The sequence below is a fragment of the Molothrus aeneus genome, chromosome 1 (assembly GCF_037042795.1).
Source record: "Molothrus aeneus isolate 106 chromosome 1, BPBGC_Maene_1.0, whole genome shotgun sequence".
NCBI lineage: Eukaryota > Metazoa > Chordata > Aves > Passeriformes > Icteridae > Molothrus > Molothrus aeneus.
Window position 1 is genome coordinate 79,168,269 of NC_089646.1, and position 13,911 is coordinate 79,182,179.

Consider the following 13,911-nt stretch of genomic DNA (forward strand, 5'->3'; position numbering starts at 1 on the left):
AAAAATAGGCGTGATTTCTATTTCCAAGCTATACAGACAAACTATACCAACTCCTTCAACAAGCTAACTGGTGCTTTGCTTTATGTTGTACATGGCAAAATGTGAAGCACGCCAAGCATCATCAGGTTTAGAAAAAGCAAGACCTGTCAAGTGTGTGCAGTTTTGGGCACTACCATATAAAAAAGACACTAATCTATAAGAGAGAATCCTAAGGAGGGCTACAAAGATGGTGAAGGCTTTGGAGGGGAAGCTGTATGAGGAGCAGCTGAGGTCACTTGGTCTGTTCAGCCTGGAGAAGAGGAGACTGAGGGGAGACCTCATGGCAGTCTTCAACATCCTCATGAGGGGAAGGGCAGGTACCAACATCTTCACTCTCGTGACCAGTGATAGGACTCAAGGAAACAACATGAAGCAGAGGTAGAGAAGGTTAATGTAGGATATCAGGAAAAGGTTCTTCACTCAGAGGGTGGTTGGGCACTAGAACAGGCTCTCCAGGGAAGTGGTCACAGCAGCAGCCTGACAGAGTTCAAGAAGTGTTTGGGCAACACTTCCAGGCACATGGTGTGACTCTTGGGATGTCCTATGCAGGGTCAGGAGTTGGACTTGACAACCTTTGTGGGTCCCTTCCAACTCAGTATATTCTATTCTATGATTCTATGAAGTTAGGGTTTGCAGTTTTCTGATGCAAAATCCTATGGGCATCACCAAGTAGTAGTACCAGAAGTACTCCAACCTATACAGATGCTGTCCTGAACTGAAAACTAGAACACATCTGCAAAGCAGGGCTCCTGCAACCAGCCTTTTGCTGCTGTAGAATCCCGGCTTATGCAACCTACAACAGAGAGCAATCAACTTAATAGTGAACTTCACTCAAACCTTTATTCTAATTCTTCCATTAATTTTCTTGGTATGCACTGCCCCATTCCTTCAAAAAGGTGTTCTAAGAACACCTCAGACATCAAGCACTGTTCATCACTCCTGCAAAGATTGTGAGCATATGTGAGATAGCTAGTCTCTTATGATCAAAGAAGAAAAGCTACTTCCACATAGACAAAGTAGAAAACTCTATGCAGACTAGTGTGAATTGAAAAATTGAAAAAAAACCCCCTTCTTAGTCTTCCTCTACAGCAAAGTTGTTATTACTGTGGAGCACACACTCTCACTTCCTCCGTGGGTAAGGATCAAGGAACTGTGTCTGCCTATTTCTGCACTGCCCCTAACAGTGTGCTTAGCTAAACCAGACTTCAGCCATGACATCAAATCCTGATTTTCAGAAGGGGAAGAAACACCCAAATCAAAACACTAAAAACCCGGGACACTATCACTAAAAACCTGAGAAGCTTTCTGCTGACTGCCTCTTTTACCTTGACATTCATAACCAACAGTGGCAGCTTTTACTACACACAAGCAAAGGGACAAACTTATCATTTAACTCCTGGTTTTCAGAATTTTGAGGTAAGTCATTATACACTCAAACAAGATCATTTACCACTGAATAACCCTGAACCTTATAAGGCACCAACTTTTTTCAGTCACTGTGTACAGCACTAGTAATTTTATTAAGTCATATGAACTTAGCTGAAGTTTGGTTTGTTTTTTTTTAGGTTAGCAACTCTGCTAACCTAAGTTCCCTGTGGAGTTTCATGTCTGTTTGTGTACATGTTCCTACACACAAGCAGAAACTTTTCAACTGATAAGCTGTAACTCCCCTTCAAAGTTTGGACAGGCTCAAAACCTCTTGAAGTTTTGCAGGGGTGAAGCACTACAAGTGCTATTGAATTATTTTTAGAGTTGGAAAAGAATTTATTTTTTTTTAAATGACAGCCCATAGAACATTCTCAGTAATTAAGACAGAATTTCAAATACCACTTGCAGCTGCTAACTGAAAATTGCTGATTGGTAAAGGAAGAGAAGAGGGTTGTAACTACAAAGCATCAGTTTAGAGGGTTTGTACAAAACCATCTTGCAAGTCCTATTCTTATTAACTGCAGGCATACTAGCTGTATCAAGGTAGTTTGATATTCAAGCTAAACTTAGCAGATGAAGTAACTGATGCTTTATGATTTTACCTAACATTTCCTTAAAGATGCACCAAGAGCAAATCCAAAAGCTCAGCTCTGCTGAGCACTGAGGTCTTCTGACACTTTCACAAACAGGACAAAAGCCTCAGTTCAGGTAAGAATTAAGTCTATCAGCCATTTGAGCCACATGCCAATGCAACTACACAATGTCAGCACAAACATTCCTAGACAAGAGGAGAAATGCATGCAGTGAAGTCTGAGAGCAAAGACTCACATCTATTGCATCTCTTTCAAATATGCGGAGCTGCAGGAACAGCTCCAGTTTGATCTTGCGTTCTTGGAAAAGCTCCTCCATCTGAGACTGGGCCTCATCCAGCTGCTGCAGGACTGTCTCTATGTGGTTGATCGAGCTGTTATGGGGGGTCTTGTTACTAGAAATGGCAGAATCCCTACTCAAAGCAGAGAGAGGGGAGGGGGAAGAAAAAAGAGCATTATTGAAAAAAAACCCATACAATTTGGACACTATATATATATGAGCACAAGATATAAGCCTGCTTCAGATGAAGTTGTTGCAAACCATAATGCATGAAAGTTAAGTCGGTACATCTTTGTAAATAAAAAGTCAAACTATGTTCTAGTACTCAAAAAAAAAATTAGGAAATTAATTACCTTCATTTTTTTCCCAATTCAACACTTAAAGACATTCTATTTACAGGAAGAATAAAATTTAAAACCAGAGACAATGCTGCCACTGTGGAAAGGAAGTAGCATATGATAACTATTTACTTTCCTGAATCTTCCTGGCAAGGAAAGAAAATCAAAATTAGTTCATTTAAAAAAAATTACTTAATATTTTACCTGAGTATAAAACCTGCAAATTCAGATTTGTTAATCTCCTGTAGGAAAGGAGACATGTACCAGAACAGCTGGGAACCAAGTTTATTTATTCAGATCATTTTGGAATGAAATGGACCATAAACTTGGCTTTTACTACAATGAAGTTACTTGTCAGTATGCAAAACAAATTCAAGTGTCTCTTTATAAAAAGGCTGCTGCTCAGAACTCAAAATGCAGTGGGAGCCCTGCATGTCAGACTACAAAAACACACAACTGCTTCTATCAAAAAGGTAGCTTATGTCAACAAAATCTCCTTCTTGTGGCAGCAGTGTTTATAAGCTGAGCTTCCTGTAAACAGAGGTTTAGAGACCATCAGTACAGCATGAGAGATCCCTGTAGTCCTAATATTTACAAGTTTTATTTATATCATATCTTGTACTCATCATCTCTACCCTCAAAACAGAAAGAACCTCACAGAATATCAGATAAACACCAGAGGAGATTTAAATAAAAATCTGTCTTACCTTAGCTGCTGGATGAGATCTTCACCTTCTTTTATGACATTGACTGTAACCTGCAGAGTGGTCTGTTGCTGTTGACCAAAACGTTTAATCAGGTCTTGGACAGCCTCCACAGACTCAGCATAGACATCATCAAGCAGTTCTTTCTGCAGCTCTTCAAGCCACGTCCACAGCTAAAGGAAAGGGAAAAAAAGCAAGAAACATAAGCCCGAGGATCAGGCAGTCAACTATTCTGAATCCATCTCCGTGGACAAGAGAAAACAGACTGAGGTGGCAGGAAGAAAGAGGATTTGTTTTTCTTCATAGAAAAATCCCATCCTCATATTAATGAAGACAAGCCTTTGTTTCAAAAAAGGTTTTTGCTTCTTGGAAATACCAGGAAAGCTTTATCCGTGTTGCTAAGTCACCCTTTCTTCCCCATTTTGCTTCTACAGAACTGAGAGTATCCGACTGAGCAGCACAGAGTTCATAGTGAGAATCCCATCTGCAGTTCTGCGCGAGAGTCCCTGGGAGAGAAATGCTATGGTAACACTCTCTGAGAGAAGGGAGGAAGGAAGGAAGGAAGGAAGGGAGATGTATTGTAGCCACCATCAAATTTGCACTGCCAGGCTGACACTGCACACAGACAACATAACACTTTTCAGTGGCCTTCAAAAAAAGGAAAAAGAAAGGGCATTTCAGAAAACAAAATACAGAGACAAATCAGATGTGAGAAGTTATCGTTCTATCATGATGGTGTTTGCCCTCCCAGCTTCAGTTTCACAGTATTACAACAAAAATCATCATAAGCAATTCTACCAGTTAATTCTACATTCTTCCTCCCTGCTTGCCATGTGCACATATCCCTGCTCAAAAATGCCCATGCACCATGGCTTACACAAAAATCCCTAGGTATTTGCTGGACAGGTATCACTGCTGGTCACGTGAAGAATCCTACAGTATTCTTTTCCACAATATCATGATGGAAGCTGTTGCATCCTAAGCTCTTTGTGAAAGTCACTCATCAGCAAACCATTAGCCATCTACTGTGGAACTGAAAAAAGCAGCAGGAGCACGGCTGTGTCCTGCAACACTCCCATGAGCAGCAACAACATCAGACTGGAACAGCTGCTCTTACAGGAAGCACTCAAACCCGGTCCCTCCTGTCTATTTTACCAACCCATCCCGAATGCTGCTATTCCAAGAACAAGACTATGTTTTTTATCCCAAAAGAGTAACTCTGATCCAATCAAAAGTATTAAGGTCTTTTGACAACATTTTAATCTCTGCCTTTGAAAATTTCAGAGACATTTGAACCTAATTAAAAGGTTAACATTGCTAAAATACATAACTAAGCAATCAAAACTGGCTTAAATTCAAAAGAGAGTAACTTGAATGTTTTCTTTATTTCTTTGCTAAACATTTTCTAGAGAAATAGCCACTTCATGCTGCTGTTTGTATATGTATATTTTGATCATAAAGGTTTCCTAACTAAAACATTAAAATAGAAAACTCAGTGAATGATTCCAGGTCTTGATTAATTAGCTCCTTTGAAACTTTGTTTTAAAATCAAATGCCAGGTTTGGCACCTCATAGCTTTATATGCCTCCTGCAGGTTTTGAGTAAACCAAGCTATAGGCTAAGTTTTCACAACTGGGATGAACTAAAGAGATTTAACCAGACTCTTTTCTACAAATCTACTACCCCTCCTCCGCAAACCAGCTCTGTGTGTTCATACACACTGTTATTCTGACTACTCATATGCTTCAAAGACAATGCTTGTCACAAACCTGAATGCAACTCCACAGTTGTAAACATCACAGCACAGCAGTCTTTCTTATTAAAAGGACCACAAATCAATAGAATTTTACAAGTGGGTCAGAAGCACTCGTCAACATTCATTCCAGCATAACCCAATGCAGAATCCAATTTTTTTTTTTTCCAAAGTGTACCTCGGAATGCAACTTTAACTGGGAAATGAATGAAACTTAAGAGCAAGAAGCCGAAAAATACAGCCTGAAAATTTTACTCAGGGCCCAGGGGACATGCATTTATTCCTCTCTTAGCTTGTGAAGTTTATGCCTGAGCCATAAAAATAGGGCATCGAGTCAGAGACCTTCCAAAGGAGCTGTATGTACAGTACAGCTTGTAACCGTGCAAATACAGACATTTGAGAGCAACACTTTGTTGTTTTCTGCGATGTGCTTGGTGCTGGCTGGAAGACATTGCTGGCTCTACATGCTTACATACACTCCATGCTTACTGTGCTGCCTACAAAAAGGCCAAATTTACACAGATATTTACTACAGAGAAACTGGGATTTAATAATTTTGAGTTTCTCAGACTGTATCAAATTTGCCCCCTGGGTCCCTCAGAAGTATCTGTACTGCAGCTCGAGACAGGTCTGAGAGCCACTTCAATTTTTAACAACATGCCTTCTGCTGCTGGGCTGTGTCAGACCTCTACAAGGAACACACCCCACCTCTTCATTTCTTATTCTTCACGTACACTTCAGCCACTTCTGTAACTGGATGGAGATCTGGCAGAAGCAACAGAACCTACAAGCGCTGGACTGGTGAGGTACTGTGCATGTGAATAATTCCCTCAGAGCTCACCCTGGATGCTGGAGACCAAGCCAACAGAGGACAGACATGCAGACCTTTCTCTCTGCACAGCCAGCTCAAGGCAACACCACCTGACTTGAGCAGAAGGACATGGGCACCAGCACAACTAAGTGTGACGCTGACTGGCTTAGTGCCTGGTCAGCATGGCATCACTATAAACGTGTATCTGGCCCCCAAGGTACCAAAGGGCTCAAAAATACGTTGTGTTTGCCTAGCCCATGAGCTGAATTGCACACTGCTTGGGAAGCAAAAACATTTTATGAAAAGTGCAGAAAGAGAAGGAGAGTAATTAGTATGCATTACTTGCCTAGCTGTGATTCATACGCTGTTGAAAGTGGAACAAGTTAAGCCATTGAAGTGAATAAATAGCTCTGTGACACTTCCATAGCAGAATTTACTCTAATACATTGCCAAATGAACGTTTTACATTTATGCACCAAGTAAGTTTCTGACAAAAATCTTCCCCTCAAAATAATCTATGTGTTTATAAACAAAAGTTATGATAAAGCCACCATAGATGAATAAAACTGTCATGTTACTAAAGCTGGATAGAAATTCATCCAGTGTACTGAGAGAAGCTTAATTCTTAATGGGTGGCAGTAGCCAGCTGGCTCCTCTGCAGCTTTCAAACCAGAATGAACCCTGGAAATTACATAAATTACCTTGTTTTCAGATACAAAATTAAGGTTGAAAACTGTACAAGGTTGCACAGCAAAGCAAAAAGAAAGCAAACAGTTTACAGCAGGGGGTGAACAGAGACTAGAGCTTACCCATACATGTTCAGCAGTGCAGAATTACAGATTTTACAGTGCAATGACTTTCTGAAGTAACACGTTATTCCATAAAAGAGAGCTTGGCAACAAAAATCCAGTGGGGGAAAAAACCCACAAACTCATCATTAAAAAACTATTAACTTTCTCTTGGTGTGAATTTTTGAGCAACTTCCAGTCATGTTTTTTCTATTCTTTGTAAAAGAAGTAGCATGAAGTTCCCTAAACAAACCATCAAATCCTCTGATCTCAGCAAGAACTTTATCCAGCGGCAAGACAGCTCTAACATACGGTGAGAAAAACTGCATACAAAACTCAATCCAGTCACAAAAAGAGGTTCTTTTCTTTTCATCTGCTCTTTGCATCTTATCAGAATTAAAATTAGAGAGGGAAATAAAATTCTGAATCCCTGACAGGCAAATGTTTCACTCAGCAGATTTTTTTTCTTGATCTAAATATAGCACAGACTGAGAAACATCTGCTTGAGTGAGCCTGCATCCTGTAGTACCTCTTTCCTAAGTTCTTGGGAGCATGCCATTAGTCACTGAGATGGTATTATTTCAATTGTCTGCAACATCCTGAAGTTTCAGTGTTTCCATCATGGGCCTCTATCCATTTAAGTCCCATCTCTGCAATCTCCTTAAAGACTGCAGTTAAATTAGACCCTACTGTATTTTGCAGAATATAAACAGAGAACAATTGTTTTTGAGTAAATACTTCAACCAAGAGCACAGAGTTATTTATTAGGATAAAACATCCATCACACTCTTTCACAAGTTATTTTTTCATTTTTATAATACTGGTTTTTGGATATGCAGTCTGCCTTTTCAGCAGGCTCAGGCAAAGAAATGCACGTGGTTTCTGCATGTAAAAACTGCAAATTCCTCTTTCTGTCCCCGTCCCCCAGCACAGTACTGCAGTATGTGCATTACCACAGGCACAGTTGTTGAAGGATCTATTATTTGTACAGGCCCAAATGTTGCAATGGTGCTCCCTAACAAGTATGTCTGGGCATAGGAAGTGGCTAGTGTGTGTATGTCTGCCTGAAAGCTTTGGCTTTGAGGATATGCACAAAAAATGTGCCTTTTTAAAAACAAAAACCTTAAGATGTTAAACACCACAGGGGTTTATCCTCCAGGGCCTTTCAGTGGCATTTAAGATGTTAAATGTCTGCTTTTTTTCATTAGATATAATTATCTTTAAAAGCTTCAAATACCCCTATCTATCCTATGGTTATAAAGGAATTAATTTCTGATTTCGAATAAATTCATCCTTGCAGCAAAACCAAGTTTCCCACATGTTCATAAAATTACATCAACTACTACTACCCTGTTAACATTTGCCCTATTTCTTAACTGAACAAGAGAAAAATGTCTATACATAGCTTAATAAAGCATCAAGGCTGACTTCTGCCTCACTTTTGTCAAGCACTCTGTGCTATTTCAGTAACACTGGGACTTACATTTCATCCTTTTTCCAAGCAAAGAAGCTACCAGTATTAAAAAACTCAAGAGAGAAGAAAAGCTGTGCTGGCAAACTGAATTCCAGTCCTACCAGCAGTAAGCCACTACACATTTGAGTGTGCAGCCACTGAGAATGTTTCTCATTATTGATTTAAAAGTGTCTCCACAACTCTCACAAGATGAGCAGCGTATCAAAATACTGATCAGAATGCACTTCATATCTTTTACCAGACCTGTTACATTGATCACTGCTGTGCTATAATGACACAATAAAAGTATTAGAGATGCATGAGCCAAATAGATAAAGCCTTTACACTTAGATGGGGACATCCAAGAGATGCTCTGCTGCTGGAAACAGCCTGCAGAGGAGAAAGCAGCCTTTTTTGTGACATCCAAATTTAACCTGTAGACCACCAGCACAAAAAGATCAAATACCCAGGAGGGACATGCAACCAAAGGAGCAGGGCTGCCATCTCAGGGTCTACCTCAAGATAAAATTAACGCAAGGCTGTGCTATGGACAACCTCCCATACTGGGCAATGCAGAGCAGAGTGTATTTCCAGCAATGAATTGTGAGACAAAGTGAGACTATTATCAACAAGCTTTTTTGAATCAAAGGCACATGCCTCATAGGTAGATGTGAATGAATGGGCAGCACTGTGGCCAGAGCCAGGCCTCCTCTGCCCTCCCTTGCACTGGCACCCTCAAAATGACGCCAGCTTCCTTCCAAAGCTGGCATAGACCATTGTTTCATTACTTTGGTAATGATGGCTTTGTATCTGAAAACCTAGCCAATTCCACTTCCCTTCTCCTTGTTTCAACCTCAGTCTATTCTGGAGCAAAGTTTAGTTGGAGTAAGAATGAAAAAAGTAGACTCATGTCTTCTAGTAACACCATTAAGCATACTGTGTTTACATAAAAAGCGCTCTGAGCTATTTTATAATCAACTTGTCAGAATACACACAAAAGGTTATATGCAAAAAAACAACAGGCTCTTAAGAGATCATTCTCTTCCACATACAGTCAGCCTGATCTGCATTCCCACACTTGACTTCAGTTAGGAAAATAACTGTTGCTCTACTTTGGCACTACAACAAACACCTGGCTTGGAAAGGATTTCAGTCTTCCCACTCACAGATGCTGAGGGAGCCATTTTGGAGAGAGTGTGTGTGCACATGTGTATGTCCGTGTATGGAAGAATTTGAACTCACACCAAAATGCTGTTCATCTCTAGTCTGTGCCACACTTCACAGCAGAGACTATTGAGACTCCTGCTCCTATGCTATGCACACAACCTTTTTTGATAACTGCTTATTTGTTAATGCTATCTTTAAGTGTTATCTTTTACCTCTGCAATTTTTTTCTCACCTCATCCCTTGCCATCCTAAAAAATGCCCAAAGGCACAGAAGCCATAAGGGTTCCACTGTCTTTCAATGGTCTGTTTCAGGTGTTCAGTTGCATCTTACCCATCCTCAGGCCAGGCATCTGTCAAGACATAGTACTTCCAATGCGAAGATCCTGACAGGGATATTTATGATCCCAAACACTTTTAAAGCTTGTTGGTGCACAGCTTAACTTCAGCACATCACTTCCCTGAAGAGTCTGGCTTATAGATTGAAATTTCTCACTGTATGCACGGGAGCCAAAAATCAATATTCAAGCTTTACAATTTTAAAACTAATAATAAGACAGCAGCATGTGATCACAATTTACAAATAGCAAGCAACTTATTTTCTTAGATCATCACTAAGCAAAATGAGTGATACCATTACATAACACTGTATTTCTGTTACTTTTGAATAGCTCCTTTTTCTCCCCAGTGAAAAATGTTGTCTGTTGAAACTAGTCTGTGAGGAGTTTGAGAACTTGTATGTTGGGTTTTTGATATTTGCAAGCCACAGGGAGCTCTACCAGCTTGTAACTACCTCACTACAAAACTTCTGGAAAGGCTAAAGACAGACAGTATTTTCCATGTGCATCACAACAGGCTGCTGCACACATAGCACACAGCTGCTCTGTGCATAAGGACAGCAAAAGTCTGTTACTTTCAGGAAGAGCTTTTTATGGCAAGCACACTGTTGAAAGCAGAAACTGTGCTGATTTACTCAGCATGAACAGAGTGGGAGTACTGGGCAGTCACTGAAGGGCTGCTGCTTCCTAGAGAAGCGGAGAAAAATTGCAGGCAAATTCTGCATCAGGTATAAAGGTTATGTAAATCTACAGGGGAGAAGTGGTAATGGAATACTCTCATCCAAATGAAAAGCATTCATTCAACGTGAAGTATTTCTGGGGAAAAGAATAAAACATACTGAAACATCCTACTTCAAAGAAATCGAGGGACTAGAAGGATATGGAGCCAGATTTCAAAATCTCAAACAGCCAATAACTCAGACAATCAGCTTTTCTAAGCTCTGCAGCTCCCTCCAAACTGTCACACACAAACAGGAATTTAACTGTTCATGTCTTCGTTTTTTACCAGAAAAAATACGAAGAAAAGATACTAGAGACAGAATTTACCCTGAGTATTTCAAGGGCAAAATACATTGGTGGTGTTTTCCTTTGTTTGGGTTTTTTTGTGTTTTGGGAGTTGACTGGTTGGTGGTTGGGCTTTTTGGTGCTCTTTTTAAGGTATTTTTTTATTTAACAACTAAGGCACCTCCTTCTGGGTTCAACAACTAACCTATTATCCTACTGCTAGAACTCCTCTCTTCACTAGCTACAAGTGCACATTAATGTCTTCACAATACAGCAGAAAGGTTATGCTGCTTACAGGTATGCACTAATTTATTCAGCGACTTCCCACATCCCGCAGGAGGAACACAATTCTCCTGCCAATAAGCACGGATGGCTTTCAGGTTAGGGCATTTTTATCTTCCATCTGCTTTGTGATGCCTTCTCAGCACTCCATACGCATGTTTGGTAACAAACAACATGCTCTTCAAAATAGATCAGAATACAGAAAGCACAGGAGAGCTTTGAGCTTGCTGTTTCTTTGCACCTGAACCAAGGACTAGTCTACTAAATATGAGCCCCCTGCCTCATTCCCTCACCTGTATTTTTAAGTGGATTGCAAACATATAAAAATACATCCTTCACAAATAGGTAGTATTCCAATTTTTCTTCGCATTGCTAGGTATAAAGGTCATTCATATCACAAAACAAAAAAAACAAATAAAAACCCCAAAAAAAACCAAAACAAAAAAAAAATCAACATTAGCCACTATAGTACTTTTCCCCCAAAGTCTGGACTGCAAAGAGGCTTCCATAGTAACAGCTGTGTGTGCTTACAGACTCAAAGTAATAGCCTTTTTCCCAAAGAAATAAATCAAAATACCAAGTATCTTTTTTTTTCTTTTCAATAAAACATTATTATCTAGGGGAGCAGTGGCAATATGCCAGCACATCTGGATCAGCCTCCCAGAATTATTCAACAGTGACTCACATATCAGTCTGACTTTCATGGCTTTTTTCACTTTTGAAAGCAAATCCTTTTACACTCTTGGTCTTTCACCACTACAACCAACTGTATTTTATTTAAATACCATTCCAGCTGTTGTTTTTAATGCTAAGAGAAACAGGTAACGAAGAGATAGATATGGGAAAAAAAGAACATATTTCAGCAGCTGACTGCTCCTGTGCTTCCTAACAGATAAGGACTAGTACTATTTGCTTGAGAAAGTGAAACAAAAAAGCTGCTCCCTAAGAATAGTTTAAGAAACAGTATTTGTATTTTGTTTGAACAAGCAGTGTCCTGTGAGAGTATTGGCAAAGAACCATCTCGCAGAAAACTGATGGGGGAGCTATGTACTCATGTCTAAAGCTAAAAAGTAATTCAGTCCTGATCTTCTTCAAAGACCAATTGCCTTGTGCTTTTGTTTCAAGTGCAAAGCAGATGTTTCACTTACAAAAAACTCCCACTCTTATCCTCTAGGAGGTTTTGCTGAAGAAGCTACTTTGAATACTATACTTTGCCACTAAACAGACCATTTCACAATGTACAGTGTGAGGAAGGAAGGCACACTGGAACATGCTGTGATCCAGAAGCTTTTCATATTTTCACTGAGTTTGAACAGTGAGGAGATTTAACATGAACTCAAAACCAAGAAACCTAAGATTGTCAAAAACCAAAACACCTTGCTGAAGCCTGTTCCACCTTCTCCCATGAGCTTATAAATTCACGTTCTGTATTTTGAATTGGAGCAAAAAACTAATCTTACTGAAAAAATTAGTGTGGCAGAATCTTCTTTTTCCTGGTGACCTTGGAAGAAGACTAAAAATTTCAAACATGAGGCAAACCTTTGTCATTATCATGACCTAATGATCTTGTCATTATCAAGACCTTTAAGTTGCAAAGAACTGTCAATATACCAGATGAAAGTGTGATGTGCAAAACACAGAAATAAACAAAGTCTCTTGGGGCAACAAGGTTGCCTTAAGTAGCCTTGTACTTCTGTGACACATTTTGGTCTCCTGAACCATGTCTGTCCAACCATGGGTCTGGCAAGTCCAGCAGGAAAGCTGGTTGGATAAAAAAACCAAAAGAGCACAGTATCTCCCTCCATAATCCTGACTTTTAGCTGTACCAGTTCCCTGATACAACCTTTCTCCCTCCCCTGTGACTGAACAAGCATGTGTACCTGTGCAGCAAAGGAGGTAAAAGCTGCTTCTGAAAGTAAAAAATCAAAATAAACTCAAATTTTACAAATCCTTAAGCAGAACCACACACTACCCCAGCCCACAATCCACAGTGAATTACAAACCAAAACTCATCATACAACACAGGTTTTCATGGTGTCCTATGGCAAGGTTCTAACAATGAAAGCAACACTGGATAATACTGGGTTTAGGACTTGAAGTTATCATCACAATTAGGGGAAGTTTTACCTCTTTAACGTGAGTGTGAAAGGACACAGACATGTCCAGCAGGATCTTGCGCTGCTCCACACGCCTGACGAAATCCTGTATCCGGTCTTCGAGCTGATGGGCAGCTTGATAGATTTCCTCTGGGTCACACTCCCCAGTCTGAGCAAGCTGCTCTGCTGCTTCTAGGAGCTTATCTGCATTCGTATATGTGTTCTGGGGAGAAATAAGTTAGTTTCACAGGATTAAATGAAAGAAAAGTCAGTCACTACATTTTAAAGCCACTCCACTAATAAAAACAAAATTACAAAAAGGCCCCTGGGATGTACTTGTCTTTCTTATTTTCTTAAAGGCAGCACAATATAATCTTACTAAAGATTTTGTTACATTTCTATATAATTTTCCACTTAACTGTGAATAAATTCCTTAGCTCCTTATTTATGTCTATTCAAATGTCTCCTGGACACAAAACTTAGAATTTGTATTTTATATACACATCTAGAATAAAGATCAGCCTAAATGCCTAATCCACCACATGCCAACTGGTCTACTTCAGTACTGGAAAAATCACTACAGTCAAGGACAGAAGACTTTTCAAATGTGTACTACTAGAGCTGAAGAAATTCTAACTGCTGGTAGAGACACTTAACATCAAGTCCACACATCCAGCAGGAAGGTGGAAAGCGACCAAGCACAGAAAAAGAACATTTCTCTCCATTCTTAAAGAAGTCAGGCATCCAAAATTCATGCATCAAGTGTGTATCATCATTTGTGAAAAAGCAACAGCATAGGAAGATTTAGAAGTGAGCTATGGCCAAGTGTCGTAGTGGAACAG

General features: G+C 39.8%; 1 protein-coding gene across 1 annotated transcript in view; it reads right to left on the reverse strand.

The window, feature by feature from the left end:
* Positions 1-13,911, reverse strand: part of TRIO (trio Rho guanine nucleotide exchange factor) — a 244,294-nt gene that overhangs the window by 118,819 nt on the left and 111,564 nt on the right. The window contains exons 11-13 of the mRNA XM_066559737.1: positions 13,101-13,292; positions 3,383-3,552; positions 2,296-2,470 (exon numbers count right to left, since the gene is read on the reverse strand). Of these exons, the coding sequence (XP_066415834.1) occupies positions 2,296-2,470; positions 3,383-3,552; positions 13,101-13,292 (537 nt within the window). The remainder of the gene's footprint in view (positions 1-2,295; positions 2,471-3,382; positions 3,553-13,100; positions 13,293-13,911) is intronic.